This window comes from Fringilla coelebs (genome assembly GCF_963513975.1).
Source record: "Fringilla coelebs genome assembly, chromosome: 28".
NCBI classification, from domain to species: domain Eukaryota; kingdom Metazoa; phylum Chordata; class Aves; order Passeriformes; family Fringillidae; genus Fringilla; species Fringilla coelebs.
In genome coordinates, this window is record NC_140054.1 from 892,608 (window position 1) to 920,447 (window position 27,840).

General features: G+C 48.7%; 1 protein-coding gene across 4 annotated transcripts; it reads right to left on the minus strand.

The window, feature by feature from the left end:
* On the minus strand, positions 1 to 26,742 carry LAPTM5 (lysosomal protein transmembrane 5). 4 transcript variants are annotated; one of them, XM_084222697.1, is made up of 8 exons: positions 26,580 to 26,742; positions 20,319 to 20,412; positions 13,148 to 13,224; positions 11,624 to 11,713; positions 9,454 to 9,579; positions 8,394 to 8,489; positions 4,238 to 4,381; positions 1 to 1,520 (listed from the first exon to the last, which is right to left on the minus strand). In XM_084222697.1, the coding sequence occupies exons 1-8, from the start codon at positions 26,664 to 26,666 to the stop codon at positions 1,446 to 1,448; spliced, it is 789 nt and encodes a 262-aa protein (XP_084078823.1). In that variant the 5' UTR covers positions 26,667 to 26,742; the 3' UTR covers positions 1 to 1,445. The 4 variants fall into 4 exon arrangements, with proteins under 4 accessions (XP_084078823.1, XP_084078822.1, XP_084078824.1 ...); XM_084222696.1 differs by having other exon boundaries at positions 9,454 to 9,576; positions 11,585 to 11,713; XM_084222698.1 differs by having other exon boundaries at positions 4,289 to 4,381; positions 11,585 to 11,713.
* Positions 26,743 to 27,840: the final 1,098 nt, after the last annotated feature.

Consider the following 27,840-nt stretch of genomic DNA (forward strand, 5'->3'; position numbering starts at 1 on the left):
TTTAGAAGCCATTAACATTTTTATTTTAATTGGAACTCATCTTCCAAGTGACATAAAAGCACAGAAAAAAGCCCCCACTCAGGTGGGAAACAGCAGAGCTGGATATTCTGAGTGGTGTCCATCACCACAAGCAGACAGGGTGAGGGCTGGAGTCCCTGGGGGATTTTTGGTGGATCCCTTTGCTGTAGGAATTCTGGCTGGTGGAGCTGCAGGGCTGGGCTATCCCAGAGAAAACTCCTTCCCCATTCATCCCTGTTGTAGTTTGACATGGGATTTCCATGTCCCATGGAACATTTCCATTTCCATGGAACATTTCCATTTTCCTTCCATGTCCCATGGAACATTTCCATTTTCCTTCCATGTCCCATGGAACATTTCCATTTCCAGGGAACATTTCCATTTTCCTTACATGTTCCATGGAACTTTCCATTTCCAGGGAACATTTCCATTTTCCTTCCATGTCCCATGGAACATTTCCATTTTCCATTTTGGCTGGAGGGACGATAAGACACTGAGTGAGCCAAGATACAGCCCACAGAGGGGATATTTTCAATTTGTCATCTCTTTTGGAGCAGCAAGAAGTTTTATTGTTTAATATTGTTCATTTTTTGTGCTGATGAATGCTTTGTCTATTAAATAAACAGTTTTTTTCCCCACTTTTCTCCAAGGAAATCTTTTTCCCAAGCTAGTTAGGGGAGGAACCACTTGAATTTGTTTTTCTAGAAGAAACCCCTTTAAAAGTTTTTCTCCCAAGTTGCCCTCAACCAGGACAATCCCTTAATCCCACTTCCTGAAGGTCTCCCTGCTGAGCCAGAGGAGAACCACCATGGCACAGAGCGAAGCTGGCAGGGCTCAGGCCAGCCCCACACCCTCAGCAGCCAAATCCCAGATTCCAGGGATGGCAACCAGAGCCAGGGTCAGGAATTTGGGGTGCCAGGGTCAGGAAATTGAGGAGCCAGAGTCGGGAATTTGGGGTGCCAGGGTCAGGAAATTGAGGTGCCAGAGTCGGGAATTTGGGGTGCCAGGGTCAGGAATTTGGCGTGCCAGAGTTGGGAATTTGGGGTGCCAGAGTCAGGAATTTGGGGTGCCAGAGTTGGGAATTTGGGGTGCCACGGTCAGAAAATTGAGGTGCCAGGGTCAGGAACTTGGAGTGCCAAGGTCAGGAAACGGAGGTGCTAGAGTCAGGAATTTGGGGTGCCAGAGTCAGGAAATTGAGGTGGCAGAACCAGGAAATCGAGGTGCCAGGGTCAGGAACTTGGGGTGCCAGAGTCAGGAATTGGGGGTGCCAGGATCAGGAACTTGGGGTGCCAGAGTCAGGAATTTGGGGTGCCAGGGTGGGACAAGGCTCCAGCAGTTCCCTGGCAGGATGTGGCTGGAAAAGGCTGGGAACTGCTCTGGGTGGGGGCTGGGGCTGCACCCAGGGTCAGCTCCCCCCCAGGCTGGGCTCAGATGGCCACGTAGGGAGGGGGGCAATCCTTGGAAGGCAATTCCAGGGCTTCCTCATAGGATGGCAGCACGGCCTGGAAGAGATCAAAGGTTATGGGATCACAGGGAATTCATCCTGGAGGCTTGAGACAAACAATTAGAAATTTAATTTAAAGTAGACACTAATTTTAGATTTAGCTGAAAAGTGCTGTTTCAACTCGTTTAGTCTATGGCTTGCTAAACTTATTTAATCGACTAGCTTCCTGTGCTCACAAAAAACCTACAGGAAAACAACAAAAAAATTAAAGTTACTTAAAAAAAATACAAGTTTCTAAACTAAAGAGAGATAAGGAGGGGCCCCACCGACCTTGAAAGGAAAACTAAAGCTAAGTTGCAGACACAGCGACGTTACTAGAGAGCTGCACGGGCTCATAAAAACTGATGAGACAGTTTTAATATGAAATGAGGCTGGGAAATAAATATGCATGAGCCTATCGTGAAACTTTATGCATATGCAACAGGTTAGGGGATAAACTAGACTCAGGAATTCTCAGAGGTACACGTGTCTTTTTGCATCCAACCCTGAAAGAAATCAGAGCAGCTTTACAATTTTACAGACTGTAGAGTTGGTTTTATCTGCAGATCAGGGTTCCTCTGCCTGGTTCCAAGCAGGGACAAAGAACCACTTGGGATTTAGGGCACAAAGGGCAGAAATCCAGCAGGGTTTGGATGCACCTCGTGCCAGTGCCAGCACCCCCATTCCCCGGACAATGAATGGCTGAAGGTTCCTGAACGTGCAGAACCAAACCTCATTCCCAAGGAAAGCTGAGGAATTTTGCACAGCTGGGGCACGCTGCTGGCAAGGGAGGGCCCAGCAGAGAAAAGCCAAACCACAGCATTCCCCACCCTCAGCATTCCCTGTCCCTCACCATTCCCTATCCCCTCAGCATTCCACATCCCACATCATTCCATCCCTCAGCATTCCACATCCCCCTCACCATTCCCTGTCCTCACCATTTCCTATGCCCCCATCATTCCCTATCCCCTCAGCATTCCCTGTCCCTCACCATTCCCTATCCCCTCAGCATTCCACATCCCCCATCATTCCATCCCTCACCATTCCCTATCCCTCACCATTCCTTATCCCCTCACCATTCCCTATCCCTCACCATTCCCTATCCCCTCAGCATTCCACATCCCCCATCATTCCATCCCTCACCATTCCCTATCCCTCACCATTCCCTATCCCTCACCATTCCCTATCCCCTCAGCATTCCACATCCCCCATCATTCCCTATGCCCCCATCATTCCACATCCCCTCAGCATTCCCTGTCCTCACTATTCCTTATCCCCCCACCATTCCCTATCCCCTCAGCATTCCACATCCCCCATCATTCCACATCCCCCATCATTCCCTATCCCTCACCATTCCCTATCCCTCACCATTCCCTATCCCCCATCATTGCACATCCCCCCACCATTCCCTATCCCCTCAGATTCCACATCCTCATCATTCCACATCCCCTCAGCATTCCCTGCCCTCACCATTCCCTATCCCCTCAGCATTCCACATCCTCATCATTCCACATCCCCTCACCATTCCCTATCCCTCACCATTCCCTATTCCCTCAGCATTCCACATCCCCCATCATTCTTTCCCCCCACCATTCCCTGTTCTCACCATTCCTTATGCCCCCATCATTCCACATCCTCTCACCATTCCCTATCCCTCACCATTCCACATCCCCCATCATTCCACATCCCCTAACCATTCCCTATCCCTCACCATTCCCCACCCTCAGCATTCCCTGTCCTCACCATTCCCTATCCCCTCACCATTCCCTATCCCCCATCATTCCACATCCCCCATCATTCCCTGTCCTCACCATTCCCTATCTCAGCATTCCCTGTCCCTCAGCATTCCCTGTCCTCACCATTCCAACCCCTCACCATTCCTTGTTCTCACCATTCCCTGTCCCACATCATTCCATCCCCTCAGCCTTCCCTATCCTCACCATTCCCTATCCCCCATTATTCCACATCCCCTCAGCATTCCCTGTCCTCACCATTCCCTATTCCCCATCATTCCATCCCCTCACCATTCCCTATCCCCCATCATTCCACATCCCCCATCATTCCATCCCCTCACCATTCCCCACCCTCAGCATTCCATCTCACCATTCCCTATCCCTCAGAATTCCATGTCCCTCCTTCTTTCCTTCCCACCCATCCTTACAACACTGAAAATCCCAAACCCTCAGACAGGAAAGAGAAGAAAAAGCTGATTTTAAACATTTTTAGCTTTGGAAACGAAAGTCCAGCTGGAATTGTCCCCAAATTCCTGGATCAGGGATCACAGGGAATCCATTCCCATTTATCTGTCGTGCCTGAGTTTCACCTTCCTTGCGCATGGACTTTAAAGATTTTATGCAGAAAATAAAGAAGTAAAATTAAATGGATATATTGTAATTAAAAACTGATTATTAGCACTTGCTACTGGGGATGTGAAGGGTTGGAAATTCTCTCAGATCCCGAAAAAGCAGAGATGAGGATCTCCAGTCTAAAGGATTCCTAAAAGTGGCATAAATTCACTTTTCCTCTCCTCTCCCACTGCTTTTGAGTCCATTTTCAGGAATAAATTCCCTTTTACACCCCTTTTCCACTTGTGGAAGTGCAAGTGCAATTCCTGGGGGATTTTTGGCTGATCCTTTTACTGTAGGAACTCTGCTGGTGGAGCTGCAGGGCTGACTTATCCCAGAGAAAACTCGCTTTTCCACTGCCTGTGGAATTAAAAAATTAATTTTTCCTCACCTTTTCCACTGTTTTGGGTCCACTTTCAGGGGTAAATTCACTTTTCCTCACCTTTTCCACTGCGTGTGGCTCCACCTTCACCTCCTCCCTCCTGCTGGCTTTGATGAATTTGAAGCAGCTCAGGACACACTTGAACATGTAGGCCTGGAAAAGAGGGAAAAGGGAAGGAAAAGGGCATTTTCCCATGGCACTGCAGGGCAAAAAGGGCATTTCCCCTTTGGCCACCAGCCTGGGATTTTCCTGCTCTTTTCTCTGCAGGGAGAGGTTTGAGACCACGATCCCAGGGCCCTAAATCAGTGTGTCCATCCTTCCCTGGGAATGGGATGGATTCAGAACAGCACTGGGTGGGACTGGGATCAATAATTCAGGAAATGTGAAGGGATTAAACACAAACCCCATTAAACTCAGCACTGAGAGCTCTGAGAGCACCTGAGCAGGAAAGGAAATTGTGGCCTTGATGTCATTTTCCAGAGCAGGTTATAAAGTCTGAATTCCATCAATTCAGAACAATAAAAGTGCTATAAAGTGATGCATTAATATAAATTTATAAATATATAAATTGATTAAAGTGATTAATTCCATGAATTCAGAACAATGCTGGGATGGGACTGGGATCAACAGTCCAGTAAATATAAAATAATTAAACATAAAATCCATTAAAACACAACATTGGACACCTCTGAGATCACAATATCCCAGGTAGGAAAGGAAATTGTGGCCTTGATGTCATTTTCCAGAGCAGGTTATAAAGTCTGGATTCCATCAATTCAGAACAACAAAAGTGCTATAAAGTGATTCATTGATATAAATATAAATTTATAAATATATACATTGATTAAATTGATTAATTCCATGAATTCAGAACAATGCTGGGATGGAACTGGGATCAATAATCCAGTAAGTAAAAAGTGATTAAACATCAAAATCTATTAAAACACAACATTGAGACCTCTGAGATCACAATATCCCAAGGTAGGAAAGGAAATTGTGGTCTTGATGTCATTTTTCAGAGCAGGTTATGAAGTCTGGATTCCATTAATTCAAAACACTGAGGTGGGACTGGAAATCCAGTAAATATAAAATGATTAAACTTAAAATAATCCCATCCCAGTGTTGGGATGGGACTGGGATCAACAATCCAGTAAATATAAAGGGATTAAACATAAAATCCATTAAAACACAGCATAGGACACCTCTGAGATCACAATATCCCAGGTAGGAAAGGAAATCAAGGTTTTGATGTCATTTTCCAGAGCAGGTTACAAAGTCTGGATGCCTCAGGAAAGCACCAGAGGCACCACAGAGATCCAAGCACTGCCCCAAAAATCCCTTCATTCAGCAAAAATCCCATTTTTGCACTTCCCTGACAGGACCTCCTGGCACCCCACGGATTTATCCATGCAATAAATGGAGATTTATCCATGCAATAAATGGAGATTTATCCATGCAATAAATGGAGATTTATCCATTTTCTGAGGAAAAAGGGCTGATTGAGGGGCTGTGGCCCAGGGAAATAAGCGGGGTCTGTGGGGCTGGCCCTGTTAAATCAATATTTTCCCTGCTCTGAGCAGCACCAGTCGTGTGCCTGGTGTTTGTGTTGGCCTGGGAAGGGGCTGGGAGCAGTTGGGATTTTCAGGGAACACAGGGAGCCACAGATCCCAAACCCAGGCTGTGCAGCTGAGCACGCCCAGGACAATGAGGGCTCTTTGTGTTGGCACCAAACCAAGAGAAAGAGAGAAAAAAATGAAATATTTGAGGTGAAAAAAGTCAATCTCAACATTCCAGAGATCGGAGATAAATCCAAACTTTGAGCATCTTTTGGGAATGTTGCAAAACTCTTCCTGCTTCCAAAGCCTCTTCATCCAGAGAGTAAACCTGGAGCTGTCTAGAAACTGGGTAGAAACCTCCATTCATCCATGGAAAAAAAATCCTAAAAATCCTAAAAATCTAAAAAATAAATCTAAGAAATGAATAAAAACTACACAGCAAAGGAATGCATTGCCTGAGTTTGGTTTTGAAATAAAATCAAAGGACTTCATTCCCTGATTTTGGTTTTGAAATAAAATTGTACAACAGAGGAATGCATTCCTCAGTTTTGGTTTTGACGTAAATAAAAATCACTCAACAACGGAACGCATTCCTTGATTTTGGTTTTGAAATAAAAACTACACAGGAAAGAAATGCACTCCCTGATTTTGGTTTTGAAATCAAATCATACGACAAAGGAATGCATTCCCCAGTTTTGCTTTTGACATAAATAAAAATCACTCAACAAAGGAACGCATTCCTTGATTTTGGTTTTAAAATATATCAAAATTATATGACAAAGGAATGCATTCCCCCATTTTGATTTTGAAATATATTTAAATAATATAAAAAGGAATGCACTTCCCGATTTTGATTTTGAAATAAATCAAAATGACAAGGAATATTTTATTCCCCTTAATTTCTGCTTTTTTATCCCCGTGGTGCTGGAGCTCTTTCTGACTCCAAAGTGAGATGAAGATTATTGGAATATTTGCCCACCTGCCATCCCTGGAAGTGTCCAAGGCCAGGCTGGAGCACCTGGGACAGTGGGAGTGAGATGGACCTGAGGGTGCCTGCAGCCCAGCTCACCCCATGGATTTAGGATCACCCATGGGTGCAGGGGGAATTGCCCTAATGGTGCAATGGCAGCATCACCCTGCCCTGGGAAGACTTTTTCCAAGGAATTTCAAACAACTGATCCTGTTCCCACTGGAGTCCCACAGCCCCAGCCCCACCCTGCCCTTGGAAGATTTTTTCCATGGAATTTTGAACTGGTTCTGCCCCCACAGGTAATGCAGAGCCAGCCCCACGCTGCCCTGAGCTGGGAGAGAATTCCATGGGGTTTTACCCATGGGAGAGGGGAGGGATTGGCACTGGGATTAAAGGACGGGGGTCCTGATGGCTTTTTGGGGTTTTGTTATCCCACCCCATCCGCCCTGTTACAAAAACCCTCTGCAAGTCCAGCCTTTTGTGGGTAGAGCTGTGGAAAATTCCAATTAATCCATGTGCCAGGTCAGGGAGATTCCTGCCAGCTGGGGCTCGGGGTTATCTCCACTCCAGCTGCACACTCCATGCAAATATTAAAGGAGATTTTAAAGCCATGCTTTAAATGCATCCACACAAAACTCTCCACTGCCCACTGCCTTATCTGGCCCACCTGGAGGGCTTGGAATGTGAAATTATTCCCGGATCACAAGCAGCACTTTCTGTCCAAGCACCTGCAAGATTCTGGTTCTCTTCATGGGGCTGAAGGTGAAAAATCAGTTCTCTGAGCTGCTGAAGCAATAAAAGAATAAAACCCCTCTCTAGTGGAGCTTCCTGAGGCACCAGCAGGGTTTAGCTCCTGGTTTTAATTTCCTTTGGGAGTGTCAGGGGGGAGAACCCTGCTCCCATCAGAGAGGACACAGCCACTCACCCCATGAGAGATCTCCCCTGCTGCTCAATAATCTCATTTACTTGGGCTCTTTACAGCAGAGGATTTTGCTGTGGTTTTTTCAGCCTTTTTCTCCTTCTAGACAGGAATGGACAGTGATAATTTGGGGATGTAAGAGGGATTTTGCTTGGTGACTCACACAGAGGAGTAAAACCAGGGGTTTGGGTAAACCATATGGAGGCACAGCTCCCACTGTGCCTGAGTGTTGGATTAAGCTTTTTTCTGACCCACAGATGGGGTAACTGAGAGGGGCTTTAAAAACTTTTATTTCATTTTCAGTCTCATGTGAAAGGTGAGACAATACAGATGTTATAATTCATGCTACCACAATCAGAAGCCAGCTATTTCCTAATTAATAAATATATTATAAGCATTTCTTGGCCTACCAGCTTTAGCCACACCGTGCTGGAGATGCCTTAAAGCCAATTATCTCAAATTACTCCTCGTGGGTCCCACTGCAATGCATCTTTCATAGTTCTATTTCTCCAAAGTCTCTAGCCCTATTTGCAAGGCCATCCTTTAAAACTTATTTCTATTCCACTTCTCTCTCAACAGTGTCTGTTCTATTCCATGGCATTTCTAAGTCAGCATTTCTTATCTCAAAGTTTCCCACACCCGAGGAGGGCCCAACAGGGCAGATCTGGGAGAGGATTAAAGCTGAGTTTTCCTGGGCAAGCCTCACTTCAGAGCCTTTACCTTGAGGATGAGCACAGCCACGAAGGCGATGGTGAAGGTGATCATCACTTTGGCATATTCCTCTGCTGGCAGCTTCTCCAGGGCTGGCAAAGAGCCCTGGGGGGAAAGAGAGAGGGTCTGAGCCCAAACCACTCAGATCTCAGCCCAAACCACTCAGGTCTCAGCCCAAACCACTCAAATCTCAGCCCAAACCATTCAAATCTCAGCCCAAACCATTCAGGTCTGAGCCCAGAGCACTCAGATCTCAGCCCAAACCATTCAGGTCTGAGCCCAGAGCACTCAGATCTCAGCCCAAACCACTCAGGTCTCAGCCCAAACCATTCAGGTCTGAGCCCAGAGCACTCAGGTCTCAGCCCAAACCATTCAGGTCTCAGCCCAAATCACTCAAGTCTCAGCCCAAACCACTCAGGTCTCAGCCCAAACCATTCAGGTCTCAGCCCAAATCACTCAGGTCTCAGCCCAAACCATTCAGGTCTCAGCCCAAACCCCTCAGGTCTCAGCCCAGAGCACTTGTTCCCTCTGCCAGGGGCACCCAAGGTTCAGGCAGAGCAAGGAATGAGGGATTTTCACTGGCAGCAGGATCACAGGGATATTGTTTCCACTCCTTAGGCAAAGCCCTGTTTAAATGAACTTTTAAAATTTTAATTTCCTCTTTTGCCAGCAGCCTGGGATTTTCCTGCTCTTTTCTCTGGAGGGAGAAACATGGGCCTTAAATCAGTGTCTCCATCCTTCCCTGGGAATGTCATGATTCCAGGAATTCATAACAACACTGGGGTGGGACTTATTAAATATGAGTGTTTAATAAAGATGAAATTTGAGGCATTTTCCATGCAGGCAGCTCCACCTGAATCACTTTGCTCTGCAATTTGCATCCATCAGATTCCTACAAGGAGGAACAAGGTGTATTTTTAAGGAACACGGGAGCTGTCAGTCAGGAGCAGTGATGGGAATATGTCAGACTGAGCAGTTCTGGATGCTCCAGAGGAGCTGCACAGCCATGGAATGGGAATTTAGAAGAGTTCCCAGGGTGGGGAATGAGCAGAGCTGGCTCCAGACTTACCTCACTGTCCACAGCCTTGAGGCTGAGGTAGGTGGGCACCTCCATGTAGGAGCTGCACAGGGTGAGGATGCTCAGGCAGAAATCCAGCAGCTGCAGCACCAGCAGGGGAGTCCTGGAGTGGCCCTGCTGAGGGGACAGGAATTGGGATACAATCACAGGATTGGGTCACTTCTGCACATTATTCACACTTTACACAGAGCCTGTGGCTGGTTCACACAGAGTCCAAATTCCCATAAATTCAACCCAGTGCTTCCCTTCTGCTGGCCCAAAGAGTGAGCAAACTGTTTGTGGGGCTTCATCTGAGCTCTGGCCTGGGCAGTGACAATCTCAGTTTATCTCCAGTGATGCCTTGTGCAGGCTGCCCTAGAACAGAGACTAGACAGGGCTGAAGAATAAAGCAGGGATTTATTAAGAGGTCTGAATAGATCCACTTTGGGCAGCATGACCCAAACTGGCCACAAAAATGAATGAGATCACGGGGTCTGTCACTGGGATCAGCTCTGCTCCATTTGCACCTTGCAGTTCATTGTCCCATCCCAGCCCCAGCCCCTGCAGTCCCACCCTGCTTGTTTTTCTCTCTCCAGCCCACGGGGTTTGTGCTCCTGGGCTGAGATTTGGCTCATTTGTCCTTGGTGCCCAGCTGGAGCAGGAATTGTTTTGTCTCCCTGTTCTGGGCAGAGAGCTCACCATCCCATAATATGAAGCTCATACCCACACACCAAAGCAGCACAGAATGTGAAAAACAGAAAAGCCAAACCTGAGGCATCACCAGCAAACCCCTCCTGTGGGGGGCACACCCAGAGCCACCTCCCTCAAAGCCAGGAGGAAATCAACATTTCAAGACAGGGGGAGATAAATATCCCAGCTGCCACTGGCTTCCTTCAGCCTCCAAGGATTGTATCCTGTCTAGCCATGAGAAACCACCTCACATCTGGAATCAGGATCCTAAATGTCTTTTCCAAATGAAAGGATTCCATGACAAGCCACAGCCCAAGATAACGATCCTTTATTCCAACCCTTCAGGATCCTGAAGGTCTTTTCCACCCTGAATGATTCCATGAAGGATTGCAGCCCAAGGTAATGATCCTTTACTCCAAGCTAAATGATTCCATGAAGAACCCCAGCCTGGGGTAAAGATCCTTCATTCCAACCTTCCAGGATCCTGAAGGTCTTTTCCAACCTAAAGGATTCCATGACAAACCACAGCCTGGGGTACAGATGCTTCATTCCAGCCTCAATGATTCCATGAAGAACCACGCCCCAAGGGAAGGATCCTCTATTCCATGCATTCCCCACCTCAGGAACACCAGGAGTTCCCAGGGGGTGAGGAATCTTGGCTTCTTTTCTGCCAAGGTTGGGGTTAAATTGTGACATGGTATTTCTCATTTGGACTCAGATGTTTGTTAGTTCTTATCTCTGTCACAGTCCCACAAACCCTGAGTTCTGCAGCACTTCACTCTGACACACTGAAAATGGAGCCCCATCTCTCTCTGCAAGGCCTTTTGAAGGATAAACTGTCCAATTAAGAAATGACACCTTAATTATTTTCACTTTTAACCCAATAACCAACTACCCATGGACCACCATGGGGACTTTTTATCCAAATATACAAAAACACCCAAACCCATGGAGGAGAAGGGGAAGGGGAAGGGGAAGGGGAAGGGGAAGGGGAAGGGGAAGGGGAAGGGGAAGGGGAAGGGGAAGGGGAAGGGGAAGGGGAAGGAGAAGGAGAAGGAGAAGGAGAAGGAGAAGGAGAAGGAGAAGGAGAAGGAGAAGGAGAAGGAGAAGGAGAAGGAGAAGGAGAAGGAGAAGGAGAAGGAGAAGGAGAAGGAGAAGGAGCAGTCTCCACCCCAAAACCTCCATCTTGCCCCATATCTATTTCTACATTCTAAACCCCAAACTCTGAGTTTCCCACCCTGTGATATCACACCCTTCTATTCAAACCCCACACCCACAATCCCAGTTCCATCATTCCATTCTGGAAGCTTCTCCACAGCCTCAGGTCAGTGCAGTGTTCTCTGGGGGTCAGTGCCTGGCAGCACAGAAAGTCTGGAATTCTCAGTGCCCGGGGTTCCAACAAGGAGGAGGAGCTGTCACCCCCCAGAGTCCCCAGAGAGGAGCTGTCACCCACCGTGTGGCCCAGGGAGGACACGGAGATGATGGCTGGCACCTGGATGTAGGAGCTGAACATGGTCAGGAGGCTGAGGAGGAAATCGATGACTTGCAGAGCCAGGAAGGGGATCAGGAGCCGCTCCCTCTTCTGAGGAGGAAAAGCAGTGCTGGTTATTTTATATAACCGTGATATAGAATGGTTATTTTCATTCCAAGTGGGAAATGAAACCAGCTGGCAACACCTGGAATGGAGCACCTTAGATGGTGCTCCAAGAATTAACACTTCCCTGGAATTTCTGATATCAGTGACAACTGATCCAGAGAAAGTCATCAAAGCTGATTTTTCTTTCACCCCTTTGGAAAATTCCTGTGAATTCTCACTCTGTGACATTGGCACTTCCCATCAGAGCTGTCATCTGACTGTCCCTGAAATTCACCTCTGCAGAGGGAGGACTGGCTTATTTGGGTGGTGTTTAATGTTTAATCTGCCATCAGATTCCTGGGGTTTCCAGCCCCAGGCCTGCTCATTCCTCCTCCTGCCCTGGGAAACGAGTCCCCACTGCAGCAGGGCACTGACAGCTCTCTCTGACTTGCAACAGGGAAAGGAAATGAGGAAAGAAAACCTTTCTCAATCATAAAATCTCCTTCATTTAACACCAAATGCAGCCCCGATGGAAATGCTGCCCAGATTTGGTCAATCTGGGTGTTTGAAGCTTTTCCCAGGAACCTGAGGCTTCAAACCAGTTCCTCTCCCACTCTGGAACCAGGAGACATTGTTATCTGCCTTTTTTCCTGTGTGATTCTGGGATTTCTAACTCCCTTTTTTCCTGTGTGATTTTGTGATTCTGGGATTTCTATCTGCCTTTTTTCCTGTGTGATTTTGTGATCCTGCGATATTTATCTGCCTTTTTTCCTGTGTGATTTTGTGACTCTGGGATTTTTATTTACCTTTTTTCCTGTGTGATTTTGTGATTCTGGGATTTCTATCTGCCTTTTTTCCTGTGTGTGATTTTGTGATTCTGGTATTTCTATCTGCCTTTTTTTCCTGTGTGATTCTGGGATTTCTATCTGCCTTTTTTCCTGTGTGTGATTTTGTGATTCTGGGATTTCTATCTGCATTTTTTCTGTGTGATTTTGTGATTCTGGGATTTTTATCTGCCTTTTTTCCTGTGTGATTTTGTGATTCTGGGATTTTTATCTGCCTTTTTAACCTGTGTGAGTCTGGGATTTCTATCTCCCTTTTTTTCCGTGTGATTTTGTGACTCGGGGATTTTTATTTACCTTTTTTCCTGTGTGATTTTGTGATTCTGGGATTTCTATCTGCCTTTTTTCCCGTGTGATTCTGGGATTTCTATCTCCCTTTTTTCCCGTGTGTGATTTTGTGATTCTGGGATTTCTATCTGCCTTTTTTCCCTGTGTGATTCTGGGATTTCTATCTCACTTTTTTCCTGTGAGATTTTGTGATTCTGGGATTTCTATCTGCCTTTTTCCCTGTGTGATTCTGGGAGGTTTTCCTGCTTTTTTTGACCACAATTCCAGTGAGCAGTTTCCAAACCCTGAGTGTCATTTGTGGGAAACGTACCTTGAGCACCCCGAGCAGGAGGTGGAAGCTGATGACAAACAACATGAGGATCAGCAGGAAACTGGTGGTGATATCAGCTGAAAAGGATAAAAATGATAAAAGCAATCACCACATCACCAAAAATGTCCCAATTCCATTGCACCCCTAAGGGAGGGTTCAACCTGCCACAAAGAATTGTGTCTGGGCAGGAATTATTGCCATGCAGCTGGAATTAACCCTCTTTTCCCTTTTTGAACCCATTTTTATCCCTCTTTGAAGTTCCTGTATCCACCAGACACTGTGGGTTGTGAGCTTGGGGTAACCAAGGCCTGAAATGTTAAATACCCTAGGCTACAAAATGAAGAATTAAAAAAACCCAGAGGGCTTTTGGCTCATAGCTCTGAGCTGGGAATTATTTAGAGGCTGAAAAGCAGATAAAGGAACCATCAGTGAAATGGTGAAAGGAACCATCAGTGAAATTGTGAAAGGAACCATCAGTGAAATGGTGAAAGGAACCATCAGTGAAATGGTGAAGGATCTTCAGAATCTCTCAGAGAAGAGCATAAATTTTTACCTCTCAGGTCAGGGGGATCTCTCCCCCAACTCTGCAGCTGTGGGATGCAAGGGACACCTCAAAAATGCCACGTGAGGGGGTTTAGGGTGATTTTTGGCAGCTGATTTGGGTGCAGGGGATCATCTTTTATATCCACAGAGCTCCTGCTCAACCTTTGCCTGGAAACAACTTTCCCTCCTGGAATCACAGCCTGCCCTGCTGCTGATTCATCTCGCCAGAGGCAAAACTCTGCTGCTTTTTTTGGTCTGTCTCTGCACAACCTTCCTCAGAGCTTCCTCCAACTCCTTTCCTTCTGTTTCACCTGAGTTTAAATCACCACTTGCTAATTTGGGTTGTTCAATTCCTAAGTGCTTCAAGAAAGGCTTTAATTCTGCTAGAAAAGAGCCAAACTTTTAATTTTTCTGTCTTTTTTTTAAAGCAGCTGATCCTTCCCACAGGACTGATGGTCCTTGGGGGTCCCTTCCAGCTGAGGATATTCCACACAACCATGAATAAATCCAGTGTCTGACTCTGTTTTATCCATCATGCTCCCACTGTTTTCATAAAGAACCCTGGGAATTGTGCCTGTAGAATCCCTGTCACATTCCAGCTGCTCTGAAATCCTTAACTGCTCCATATCCCCTTTTTTTTCCCAGGAAAATTCATCTCCATCTCCCCCAGCTCTGAGCATTCACCTGGAGCTTTGGAGCCCCTTTGGTGAGGGAAGATCTCAATGTTTGGGCAGATCTCAAATCATCCTTTATTTCCTTTCTAGAAGTGGATATTCTTTATTTCAGTGAATATTTCTTAATTAAATATATTGATTTTTGGTTGGTTGGTTTGGGGATTTTTGAGGGTTTTGGGGTTTTTTTCTTCTTTGTTTTGGTTTGGTTTGGTTTTTTGTTTGGTTTTTTTTTGGTTTTTTGGTTTGGTTTTTTGGGTTTTTTTGGGTTTTTTTTGGGGGGGGGGTTTGGTTTTTTGTTGGTTTTTTTTTTTTTTTTTTTTTTTGTTGTTGTTGTTGTTGTTGTTTCCAAGAGGATAAAATCATTCCTAAAGAAGTCAAGGCAGAGAAACCTGTCCCTCTTTCTCAGGCAGTTGACCCCAACAAAGATAATTTTATCAGAATTTGGACATTTGCTGGTTTTAGGGGGAAATGCAAAGGTTCCCCCTAGGGGAAAGGGACACAAATCTACCCCCAGATCCAGAAAGGACTGATAATATCACTGAGAAGCTCTGGAACAATTCCAGGTTTATTGAAAACCTTTCCTGAGCTGCATCTGGGCAGGTGGCAGCAGCAGTGCCACCCCTCCCATCCTCCCCCTGCTGACAGAGTTCATTTAAATGCAATTTAAATTCCTTTCAATTGATACAAAAGAGATTTCCAATTCCCCTGCTGTCTCTCTTTAAATCTCCTCCAGAAATGAACTTTGCTGATGGGAAACTTTCAGTGGGCAAAGAAGCCCTGCCCAGCACTTCCTCCCCCAGCACGAGGAGCCTCTTCCTTCCCCAGGCTTGGGGGAAAAACCCTCTGGGGAGGCTGCAATCCCCCAGGAACCAGAAAAATTGATCTGGAGGGGAAATGGAGCCATCTGGAGCTGTGGGATAGAGGGAATGATCCTAATGATCCACTCACCCTGCACCAGGAAAGGAGGGCTGTGATGGTGCAAAGCAAGGGAAAGGATTTTCCTCATAAGCTGATAAAACCCCAGTGAATTCAGAACAGCACTGGGTGGGACTGGGATCAATAATTCAGGAAATATGAAGGGATTAAACACAAACCCCATTAAACTCAGCACTGAGAGCTCTGAGAGCACAATATCTGAGCAGGAAAGGACAGTGTGGCCTTGATGTCATTTTCCAGAGCAGGTTATAAAGTCTCGATTCCATTAATTCAGAACAACAGAAGTAATATAAAGTGATTCATTAATATAAATATAAATTTATAAAAACATAAATTGATTAAAGTGATTAATTCCATGAACTCAGAACAATGCTGAGATGGAACTGGGATCAACAATCCAGTAAATATAAAATAATTAAACATAAAATCCATTAAAACACAACGTTGGACACCTCTGAGACCACAATATCCCAGGTAGGAAAGGAAATTGTGGCCTGGATGACTGCTCTTTGATGGCTGCTCCTCCCCAGGCCGTGGGGATTGAGACCCAGAGGAGGAGGAGGAAATCTCTGTAAACAATGAAGAGAGAACCCCCAAACCCAGCAAACCCCGAGGGAGAGGGGGAAAGGGCTTTGTCTCCTGGAGAAAATCAGGAACACAAAGGGCAGCTCCCTCCAAGGGCAGCCACTGCTGCTTTCCTTCTGCTCCCACAGGTGTGGGAAAGAGAATTCCAATTGGAATTCCAAGGCAAAACAACAACCCCAGCTTTGAGGAGCAGGGGAGTGGAACCAAGGCTGGGATGTTGAGCACAAAGAGCCAAAGATTAACAAGGAACAGCCTAAAACCAAAACAGCTCTTAAAAAAGGAGCCAAACTCAGCCTTTGTGGGACCAGCCCTGAAGGAGCCAATCCCAATCCCATTAAAAGCCAGACTCCCAAAACCTTTTCCCTAAAGGAACCAATCCCATTGAAGCCCAAATTCCCAAAGCCTTTTCCCTAAAGGAGTCAATCCCATTAAAGCTCAACCTCCCAAAGCCTTTTCCCTAAAGGAGTCAATCCCAACCAATTAAAACCCAAATTCCCAAAGCCTTTTCCCTAAAGGAGTCAATCCCAACCAATTAAACCCCAAATTCCCAAAGCCTTTTCCCTAAAGGAGTCAATCCCAACTCCATTAAAACCCAAATCCCAAAGCCTTTTCCCTAAAGGAGTCAATCCCATTAAAACCCAAATTCCCAAAGCCTTTTTCCCTGGGTTCTGCCCAGCACCAGCACTCGGGAGTTTGCCCAGAGAGGATTTCTCTCCTTATCCCAGGATTTTCTGGGGTCCAGCACAGCCACATTTTCCTGCCTCTCTCTCTCCATGGGCTGCTGCTCCGGCTCTCTGGCACGATCCCTAATTAATTGGGAAGTGGCCATTGCCAGCTAATTGCCCAGCTGGATTTTCCAAGCAGAACCTGGATCAACATCCCCAAACAAAACCCCCATGAACACAAAGGGATGGAAAGAAAAGGAAAACCAAGGGAAAACAACTTTCCATGAGCTGGCTGCCTCATGTTTGTTCCCAGACAACAGAGTTATCCTCCCTGCTGGCAGCAGGGGTGGGTTGGTGCCATGGACAAAAAAAAAACAAAAAACACAACAAAAAAAAAAATTCCCAACCCCCTTCAAAGAAACAAAACAAAGGCCCCAAACAAACAAAAAGCCAAACAAAAATAAAAAACCCCAAACAAACAAGAATCCAAACCAACAAACAAGAAACCAACCAAAACCAAAACAAAAATCCCAAACAAAAACCCAAAATTGTAAACAAACAAAACCCCAAACCAACAAACAAAAAAACCCGAAAAACCAAAAAAAATCCAAGCAAACAAAAAACCCAAATACACAAACAAACAAAACCCCTAAATAAACCAAAAAACAACCAAACAAAAACCAGAAAACCAACCAAACAAATAAAACTCCCAAACATAAAAAAATAAAAAAGCAACAACCCAACCCAACCCAAACCAAAAACCAACCCAAAAACTTCCCACGAAACAGCAAAACAACCAAACCCTGAAAGAGGAAGGAAACCCTTGAGGTCACAATTGCATCGAGTTCTTCAATTCCCATGAAAAACTGGAAGTGGGAACACGTTTTACAGGAATGGATGGATGGATGGATGGATGGATGGATGGATGGATGGATGGATGGATGGGGGATGGATGGATGGATGGATGGATGGATGGATGGATGGATGGATGGGTGGATGGATGGATGGATGGATGGATGGGTGGATGGATGGATGGATGGATGGATGGATGGATGGATGGATGAGGGATGGATGGATGGATGGATGAGGGATGGATGGATGAGGGATGGATGGATGGATGGATGGATGGATGGATGGATGGATGGATGATGGATGGATGGATGGATGGATGGATGGATGGATGGATGGATGGATGATGGATGGATGGATGGATGGATGATGGATGGATGGATGGATGGATGGATGGATGGATGGATGGATGGATGGATGTGGGATGGATGGATGGATGGATGGATGGATGGATGGATGGATGGATGGATGGATGGATGCTCCCAGTTTCCTTGTGCTGTTCCCAGCCCTGGCTCTGGAGCCTGCTGGGTCATTCCCTGCTGGGTCATTTCCTGGGAAAGCTCTGCAGGATGGGGTTTCCACCCTGCACTGGAGGCTGAGCTGAGCAGAGCAGCCTCCAACCTATCCACAGGAATATTTAGGAATATTGCTCCATGGGAAATGTGGGAACCATCGCACTGCCCCTTGCTCAGGTTCCTATCAGCAGGACTCACCCAAATTCCCAATTTTTGCTCACTGCTGATGCCCTTCCCCTTGGAACCAGGTGATTTAAGTCCCTTCCAATCCAGACATTCCATGATTCTGTTGGATAAACCAAACCTTTGAGTGCTGATGCCAAACAGCCCTGGGGGATCCTAGTGTGCCTCTTTCCTTGGAAAAACCTGAAGCCAGCTTTTATAACTTCACCAGGCTGTGCCTATTCCTGGTTTAGTGCTTTTCCCTATTTCTGACTCCTGTCCTGTGGACAGGAGCGTTTGGAATGTGCAAGAGTCTGTACTCAGCCTCCTTTTTCTCCAAGTACAGGGAGTTTTCAGCCCAGGAACAGCCTCTGGAAAACCAGGGATCAGCAATTCCTGGCTGGCAGGGGTTGTGTTTTCTATCTGTGGGCATGGATGGGGCAGGGAGGGAGCCTGAGTTCCTGCTTTTGCTCCCAGGGTTCTCTCAGCTTGTGGTTTTTCACAGAAAATGACTCAAGAAAGGAAAACCCCTGCACTTGTTTCTAAACAGCTCCAGCAGAACATCCTGGTTGGGCAATACTTGAGGGCTTTGGTTTTTTAGATGGCACCTCATGAGACAGCTCCAGGTCTTTTCAAGGATCTGAGCTGGATCCTTCAGGATCCAATTCAATCCTTCAGGAATTGTGAGCTATGGGACAGCTTGGCTGCCTCTTCCAATGTTCTGGAAAAATACACCAGGGGCTGGAAAAATCTGGGAATGGGGGGCCAGGGGGAGGGAGGGGTGGTGGGGCTCTATCCAGCTGAGAGGCAGGAGATCCATGGGAATGCTTCCATGGGAATGGCTCCATGGGAATGGTTTCACAGGAATAGCTCCATGGGAATGGCTCCATGGGAATGGTTACATGGGAATGGCTCCATGGAAATGGTCCCATGGGAATGGTTCCACATTAATCGCTACATGGGAATGGCCCCATGGCAATGGCTCCATGGGAATGGTTCCATGGGAATGGCTCCATGGCAATGGCCCCATGGCAATGGCTCCATGGGAATGGCTCCATGGGAATGGCCCCATGGCAATGGCTCCATGACAATGGCTCCATGGGAATGGTTCCTTGGGAATGGCTCCATGGGAATGGCTCCATGGGAATGGCCCCATGGCAATGGCTCCATGACAATGGCTCCATGGGAATGGTTCCTTGGGAATGGCTCCATGGGAATGGCTCCACGGGAATGGCCCCATGGGAATGGTTCCTTGGGAATGGCCCCATGGCAATGGCTCCATGGGAATGGCTCCATGGGAATGGCTCCATGGGGATGGCTCCCATGGGAATGGCTCCCATGGGAATGGCTCCATGGGGATGGCTCCCATGGGAATGGGTTCACAGGAATGGCTACATGGGAATGACCCCATGGCAATGGCTCCATGGGAATGGCCCCATGGCAATGGCTCCATGGGAATGGTTCCACGAGAATGGCTCCATGGGAATGGCCCCATGGAAATGGCCCCATGGAAATGGTTCTACATTAATTGCTACATGGGAATGGCCCCATGGGAATGGCTCCATGGAAATGGTTTCACAGGAATGGCTCCATGGAAATGGCCCCATGGAAATAGCTCCATGGGAATGGTCCCACGGGGATGGCTCCCATGGGAATGGCTACATGGCAATGGTTCCACAGGAATGACTCCATGGGAATGGTTCCACATGAATTGCTACATGGGAGTGGCTCCATGGGAGCAGCTCCATGGCATGGAGGGGTGTTGGTGTGCTGGCGGCAGTGTCCCACAGCCCACACATCCCTGGGATCAGTGTGCGGTGGGATTTGTCCCCTCTGTCCACTGAGGATTTCTGGGACACTTCAGTGTTTCCCTGGAAATGCCCAGAATGTGAAGGAAGTCAGGAGTGTGTGTGAGGTTGGAATGATCTACAGCTGGGGAAAAGGGAGAGGAAGGGAAACCAGGATTGCCAGGGGAATCCACAGGAAATTCCAGAGGGAGCTTAAGGATTCTGTGGGTGCTGCAGAGTTTGGGCTGATCCTCTGAAATAAAAACTTCTCTGGGTTCCACATTGATCTCCAACACAGCCTTGGTCTAAAGCAAACCCCAAACAGAGCCTAAATTCCTTCCTAAGCTTTTGACCCACAATTCCAAACTCTTTGATGGAAAAGGCAGAGGGAGCAATGCAAGACTGAGGGATCCCTCCCTGCCCCACAGCTGCTTCCCAGCATTCCCAGGACCCACCAATTCTGTAGTAATCCTTGTCCAGGTCTTTGCAGAAGCCCTTCCCGTTGGCCACCTCCAGGGAATACTCGATCAACAGCAGGACGCTCATGACCTGGAGAACAAAGCAAAAAAAAAACCAATTCAGGGACCTTGGCCTAAATTCCCAGCAATGAATTTATTTCCAGGGAATGCTGGATGGATGAGTCTCCAAGTGAGCCAAACACAAAGGGTTTAAATGCCAAGAAAATTCTGAGACAACAGTTTTCAGTTTATTAATATTTTGGATTTAACTGCCAGCAGAAGGAAGATGGAGAAATGACAGAGGCAGTGAGTTTTGTTTCAATGGTTTTTATCCTGGTTTTATGTTTTGAAATTTCGTTTTGCTCCAGAGTTGAGGAAAATGCAATACCAGTATTCCAAAGGGCAAAAAAGAAACACAAAAAATATGAAAGATCTCCTTGTAAGTGCAGCTGTGCTACTCCAATGACACAGCCATCACTGTCCTTCTTTTATTATTTGAGGAAAATCTCCAAATGTTCTTTTTTTCACATTGAACCAGGATGATTTTCCCCAAGTTTTCCAATGGCCCATCGAACCCCAGCCTCCAGGGCTCATTCTGTATGGAGTTTAATGAGCTGGGAGATGGAGGGAGGGCCAGAGCTGTGGGCTCAGTCCTGGCCTTGAACTCCTGCACTCAGCCAGGGGTGTCTGAACCCAGCTTAGGAGATCTCCATGGAATCAGGGAATCCCAGAAAGGATGGAACATGCTGGGTTATTCCCTGCTGGGTCATTTCCTGGGAAAGCTCTGCAGGAAGGGGTTTGCACCCTGCACTGGGGGCTGAGGTGAGCAGAGCAGCCTCCAACCCATCCACAGGAATATTTGGGAATATTGCTCCATGGGAAACGTGGGAACCATTGCCCACATTGGAAGGGATTTGCCCATGGGCTGGATGGGATTGGAAAGCTCATCCCATCCCACCCCTGCCATGGCAGGGACACCTCCCACTGTCCCAGGTGCTCCCAGCCCCAATGTCCAGCCTCAATGTCCAGCCTGGTTCTGCCAGGGATCCAGGGGCAGCCACAGCTGCTCTGTCCATCCCTGTGTGTCCCTGTCTGTCCCTCTGTGTCCCTGTGTGTCTGTCCCTGTCTGTCCTTCTGTGTCCCTGACTGTGCCTGTCTGTGTGTCCCTGTCCATCCCTGTGTGTCCCTGTCTGTCCATCCCTGTGTGTCCCTGTCTGTCCCTGTCCATCCCTGTGTGTCCCTGTCTGTCCATCCCTGTGTGTCCCTGTCTGTCCCTGTCCATCCCTGTGTGTCCCTGTCTGTCTGTCCCTGTCCATCCCTGTGTGTCCCTGTCCATCCCTGTGTGTCCCTGTCTGTCTGTCCCTGTCCATCCCTGTCCATCCCTGTCTATCCCTGTGTGTCCCTGTCCATCCCTGTGTGTCCCTGTCTGGCTGTCCCTGTCCATCCCTGTCTGTCCCTGTCTGTCCATCCCTGTGTGTCCCTGTCCATCCCTGTCCATCCCTGTGTGTCCCTGTCTGTCTGTCCCTGTCTGTCCCTGTGTGCAGAGGTCAGGGCAGCCCCAGGCTCTGCTCCAGGCCCAGCCATGGTCCCAGAGCCACGGGCAGGGCTGAGCCCAGGAGCTGCCCCTGCCCAGGAGGCAGAACTGCCCTGGGCAGTGCCCAGAGAGGGGCTGGAGTCTCCTGCCTGGGACACTCCAGAGCCACATGGACACTCTGCTGTGGGATGGCCCTGCTGGAGCAGGGAGGGGCACCAGTGACCCCATGGGGTGCCCTGCTGGAGCAGGGAGGGGCACCAGTGACCCCATGGGGTCCCTCCAGCTGCCCCTCTCTGTGACCCCGAGCCCTCTGGCCCCACAGTGATGCAGAAGCCAGGCCCTATCTGCCACCCACACCAGCACCAGCTCAGGCAGAGCTGAAACAATTTTTCCAGCAGAGCTGCACCAACCTTTCACTTCAACCACAGCCTGAGCAGCGCCGTGGGTGAGGAGGAAGTGGCACCGCTGTGGTCTGGGCTGGTCTGGGCTTGTGTTTGCAAACTGGGGCTGCTGGAACAGCGCAGAGCCAGCTGCTGCACGGGCTGGGGCTGGGCAGAGGATGGGGCTGGGATTTCAGAGGGATCCAGACACACCTTGGGCAGCGGGGATGCCCAGCCAGGGGAGCCGTGCTTGCAAAGGAGCGACGGGAGGGAAGGCTCTGCCTTGCCCTGAAAGGGGAAGCGAGGCTGGGAGGTGACAGGAGCTGAGCACAGCCCCTCCCTCTGCCTCTGTGTCAGCTGCAGAAGAACTAGAAATAATTTCAAACCAAATTCCTCAACTTTCTGAGCCCCCAGCTGCAGCTCCCAGAGCGAGCACCCACCAAGCCATGCTGGGCTGTGAGGAGCCCCTGTCCACCCTGCCCCTCTCAATTTAAAATTCTGTCCAGAGTCTGAGTGAGAAGGAAGGATGTGTCAGGTTTACCCTGGGCCTGTCTGATACCAGCTTGCTCAAGAGTCACTCTGCTGTCTTCCCTTTTTTCCAATTAAGTAAATGAACTTTGCAATTTGCTCATGAGCTGGCAGGAAAAGGAGGAATATCCAGATCTCATTACACGAGGACACGACAAAGTTAACACGAGTTCAGCTTAATGGAACAGCATTTCAGCTCCCAGGGCAGCTCTGAACCCTGTCAAGGATGAAATTGCATCGATCCAAAGTGTCTTTACAGCTGCTGGTGCCCCTTGGGAGGAGAGGGATCTGTTAATGAAGACACATGGAGATCACACCTGACTGCAAGGTGGCTGAGAGGTTTTGTGTTCAGGCTGCCAAATGTGTTTTGCTTCCTTTATTCCTGCTGTTGGTCCAACCCCTCAATTGCCAGCTTGGGAAATACGGGCAGAAATTGCTTTTTCAGGTTGCACTTAAAAGGAGGCCTGAGCAAAGGGGATGAGCTGGGCCCTACAAATCAGTTTTGTGCTGAAAGAGGAGTGGGTGAGAGTGGGACAGCAAACCCCAAATTCCCCCATCCCATCCGGCAGGTCTGGAGGCTGAAGCTGAGTGTGAGGAGCCCTCTCTGATGTCTGCCAGAGCAAAACAAAGCCCTGGTTTCCTTGCTGGAGGAAGTGAGCCACACAACCCAGACCAAGTGCAGTCACACAAGATAAGGACATGGCAGGAAACCCCAGCCCAGCCCGAGAGATTCAGGAGACTTTAAAGGCAAAAGTTGGTTTTAAGTTTTCCATTTTGCATAGAAAGAAGCGCAGATCTGTGAGCAGGCAGAGACCTCCAGGCCTTTCCCTGGGCATGGAGAGCCAGGCCAGCACAGGGCACCGCTTCTGCAGCTGCTTTTGGCACGCTGGGGTGGGGAGCCTTCCTTATTCCTGCAGGGAATGCACATCCAAGGCATGAGCCCTCTGCAGAGGGGCCTTTTGGGGGAAGGTGGAGAAGGATGGATGTGGTGCCTGCTCTGCACTCCTTGCTCAGCTGCTCCCACTGCAGATCCATCCCTCAGCTCCGGCAGAAACCAAAAACTTCTCATTTCACACAGAAAAACACCAAGTTCCCTTTCCCTTTGCAATGCCCCAGCAGGACAAATGCAGGTTTAAAATAGAGGATTTCACTTCCAGGTGCTCCATTCCCAGCCTCTCTCCAGCCCTTCCTCCCTGATCTCCTGGAGCTGGAGCTTTTGTTGCTGCCTGTCTGTAAAAGGAGCTTCACATTTCTCCGTGGAAGAAATTTGAATCCCCAGGAAATGAAGGGTTGGAGCAGGGTGGGTCAGGCTGGAGATCAGGGCAAGGTTCTTCCCCCAGAGGCTGCTGGCACTGCCCAGGCTGCCCAGGGAATGGGCACGGCCCCGAGGCTGCCAGAGCTCCAGGGATGCCCAGGCTGGGCTTGGGGGGGCTCTGGGCAGGGCCAGGAGCTGGACTTGAGGATCCTTGTGGGTCCCTTCCGGCTCAGGACATTCTGGGATTCCATGATATGATGAAATAACGTAGGACTGAGATAAATCCAGTCATTAAATCAAAGGGAGATAAATTAGGGTGTCTTGAAGGCAGAATCTGACACACAGAGCCCCCATTCCCTGGGGACAATCCTGCTGCAGCTGCAGTGGGGTTAAACTGCTCTTAGAGGTCACTTTGTGCCGTTCTTTTTCTGAAATATTTGCAGCTTGACTGATCTCCAGATGATTTATCTTCATGCACGTGGCCCTGGTGCGAGGCTGCTCCTCTGCTGCTTCACAGCAGGAGTTTCTGCCAGGGGAGCTTGAAGCCATGGGGAACAGGGGCCCCTGGGGACAGGGACAGGATGCTCTGGGTGCTGGGGTGTTCTGGGGACACCAGCACAAAGAGCACCCCCAAACACACTGCCCTGTCAGAGCTTCTCCCTTTCCCCCTTGAATTTCCGAGTGGTTCTTGTGGCAGCCGAGGGTGAAGTGAGGAGAGCTTTGAGTTCTCATTTGGTTTCCTTTCACATTTCATCTTCTCCTGCTGCCTCCTTGGTTGAACTGCTCCAGGAGAAGCAGCTCAGGCTCTGTGGGGCCCCGGGGTCAGCCCCAGCCTGGTGAGAGTTTAGTGAATCCCTCTGAGCTCACCTGGGTCATGTCCAGAGGTGAGGACAGGGCCTGGGAGGGTTTCAGAGGGGAATTTCTGCTCTGTGAGTTACAGGGCTGCCAAAAGAGGGGCTGGAGGGCAGCTGAGGCCAGACAAGGTGCAGACACTGCTTCCCAAGGCTCCTCTGGCTCCAAGCAAGGAGCAGCAGGAAGGGAATTCTGTTCCTGCACTGGAGCAGGTTCCCAGCCCTGATCTTAAATCTCTCTGTCAAACACCTTAGGCCTGAGGAGCAGGACAAACTCCCCAGTGCTGTCCTTGAAAGGCACCTGCAGGTCACCTCCCCACACCAGTGGAGCTTTGCTGATCACACACCCCGTCCTCTCCTCACTGCCCTCCTCCTTCCCTGTCTGTTCCAGAACACCCAGGATTTATTCCAGCTGTCTCTGAAGAGATCAGCAGCGAGGCAGAGCTGATTTATGGGAGGAGAAGACCCTGCCACAGAGCCTGGGAGCTCTTTGGTGGCACTGCTGTCACCCAGCATGGCTGGGATTCATCCCTGGACCTGCAGCAGGAATTTATCCTGATCCAAAGCCCCAGCACTGATGGAGCAAATCAGCCAAGGTATAAATCCGCTTTTCCCTTTCCTTCCCCCTGCCCAGCTGCAGCTGCACCATCAGAAGGGGAGAGAAGAGCCAGGGGAGAAAAATTATGGGTATTGTGTGATAGCTCTTAAAGTAAGACACGACCTGGCCAAAAATTCCCCTGTTTTCCAAGGGCAAGAGGGATGGTACAGCTCCTGCTGCTTCAGGGAAGAGGGGGGACCTTGGAATGCCCTTCCTGTGCCACAGCTGCCATTCCCATGGGATTTCTGCAGGCTGCAGCTCTCCCCAGTGCCCCTCTGCTGGGCAAGGAGTGGTGAGAGCCCCATTATCACCCCGAGGGCCCAAAACCCTGACTGTGCACACCCAGAGCTGTGGGGGGACCATGGAATGTCCTTCCTGTGCCAGAGATGCCATTCCCATGGGATTTCTGCAGGCTGCAGGTGCCCAGCTCCCCTCTGCTGTCCCAAGAACCTGTGACAGCCCTGTTACCAAACCATGACTGTGCACAGGGCTCCCAAACCATGACTGTGCACAGGCAGGGCAGCACAAGGGTTATTTTAATAACCCAGCCATGCAAGAAACCACATCCTCAGGACGGTTGAAAACACCTAAAACTCCTCAGTACCACCAGGAGGGTGGCAGAGAGGGGGCTCTGGGCTGTCCTGCTCTGCCATCCCTGCCCTGAACAGCTTCTAGACATGGCCACGATCCCAATGGAAACCAAAAGAGACCCAGAAGAGGCAGCTCTGTCTATCATCCTCTGCTTATCCAGCTCCCAAATCCCTCCAGTGCCCCATTCCCACATTCCCACTGCCAGTGCTGCCATTCCCACCCAGCAGGTTCTGGATATGCTCAGGTAGCAGCTCCTGCACTGAGCAGAAAAACAGGAAGCAGAGTGAGTTTCCCTGAGCTCCAATTGGCAGAGCCAAGAAAAAATTGTTCAAATCCCCTCCCAGTGCAGTGAATTCTGCTTCTCCCTGCCCCCCATCACCTTTTGTTCATCCCTCTTAACTCACTGGGTTTTCCTCTTGGGAACAGAGAACATTCCCGTGTCAGGGAACCCTGTGAACCACAACAATGCACCTCCTGGAGAGGTTCCTCCTCTGTTTTCCTGTCCCCCATGCAGGACTCACCATGTGGAAGATCCCCAGGGCCACTGTCGCTGTCTTGATGTTGAAGCAGCAGCATTTGGGGGGCTCAGGGGGGGTTTGGGGGGTCATTTTCGGGTCCCTCTGAGCGCTCCTGAGTTAATGAGGTCGGATTTGCAGGCGCCCCACGGAACACGAAGTGAGAGCAGCTCGGCTTCCTTCCTGCTCTCTGAATGTGTGAAGTCATCTACAAAGTCACATGAGGCCTTTGGGTTTCTCAATCACAAAGAAAGCAAAACTGGGGGGCTTTTTGAGCACATCCAGATGGGAAACGGGAGCCCCGGTGCTGTGTCCGGCACGGGGTGTCAGGAGAGGACCATCAGGAGCAGGAGGGGGCTTTGTCCTACAAAAATCCTCAGGAACAAAACAGGGGCCAGGAATTTCACCTCAAACTCACCCTGCTGTTTTTGCAGTGAAGCATCCAAGTTCCTCCTTTGGAGCTGGCGTTCCCTGCCAGCAAAGGCGCCGTTCCCTGGAAGTGCTGCTGGAAGAGCAGAGTCCTGGGCTCTGCGAGGAGGAGGAGGATGGCAGAGGGTGTTGGTGCCTTTTTGGGGCTACCTAAAAACACAGCCCAGACAAAATTATGGGAGTAAAAAGCAGTTATCTTTATTGAAGGGCCTTCAGGTACCTTTTGGGCAGACAAAGCCCACCAGAGGCTACATCCAAAAAAGGACCAGGGGTCGTGGGTTGGCACATTTTATAAGTTTGGTCCATTTGCATATTGGGGATTACTCTTCCAATTACAGCTTCAGCTAATGAGGTCATTTACCCCAAGTTTGCTCCCCCCCAACTCACTTTTGTTTGCATCTCTCAGGGCCTGAGGCAATGAGGTGTCCTTGATCTCCAGGCCTGGAGAGGAATTGTTGTGTCTGCCCAAAAGGGGCAAGCAGCAGCTGACACTGTGTGTAGAGTGTGGAGTCACACACTAAGGAACTGCAGGATTATAGATTTATGAATAATATAAAAGCTAAAATCCTAAGGGATCAGTGTTGGCTGGGGGATCTGCAGCTCTGATCCCAGATCCTGGGGATGTGATTTGTGTCCTCATCTCCTGGAAGGCTTTGTCACTGTGCAGGACATCAGGGTGTCCCCCCTGCCTGAACTAACTGAAATGTGCTCTTTGACAGAGATTTTTTACTGTTCTCATTAAAAAAAACCTATTTTTATTTCTCTTTTCCTCTTCTCCCACCCCATAGGACAGAAATTCCCTCTTTAGACCCCTGTGGAGCGGATTGTTCAGAGTTTT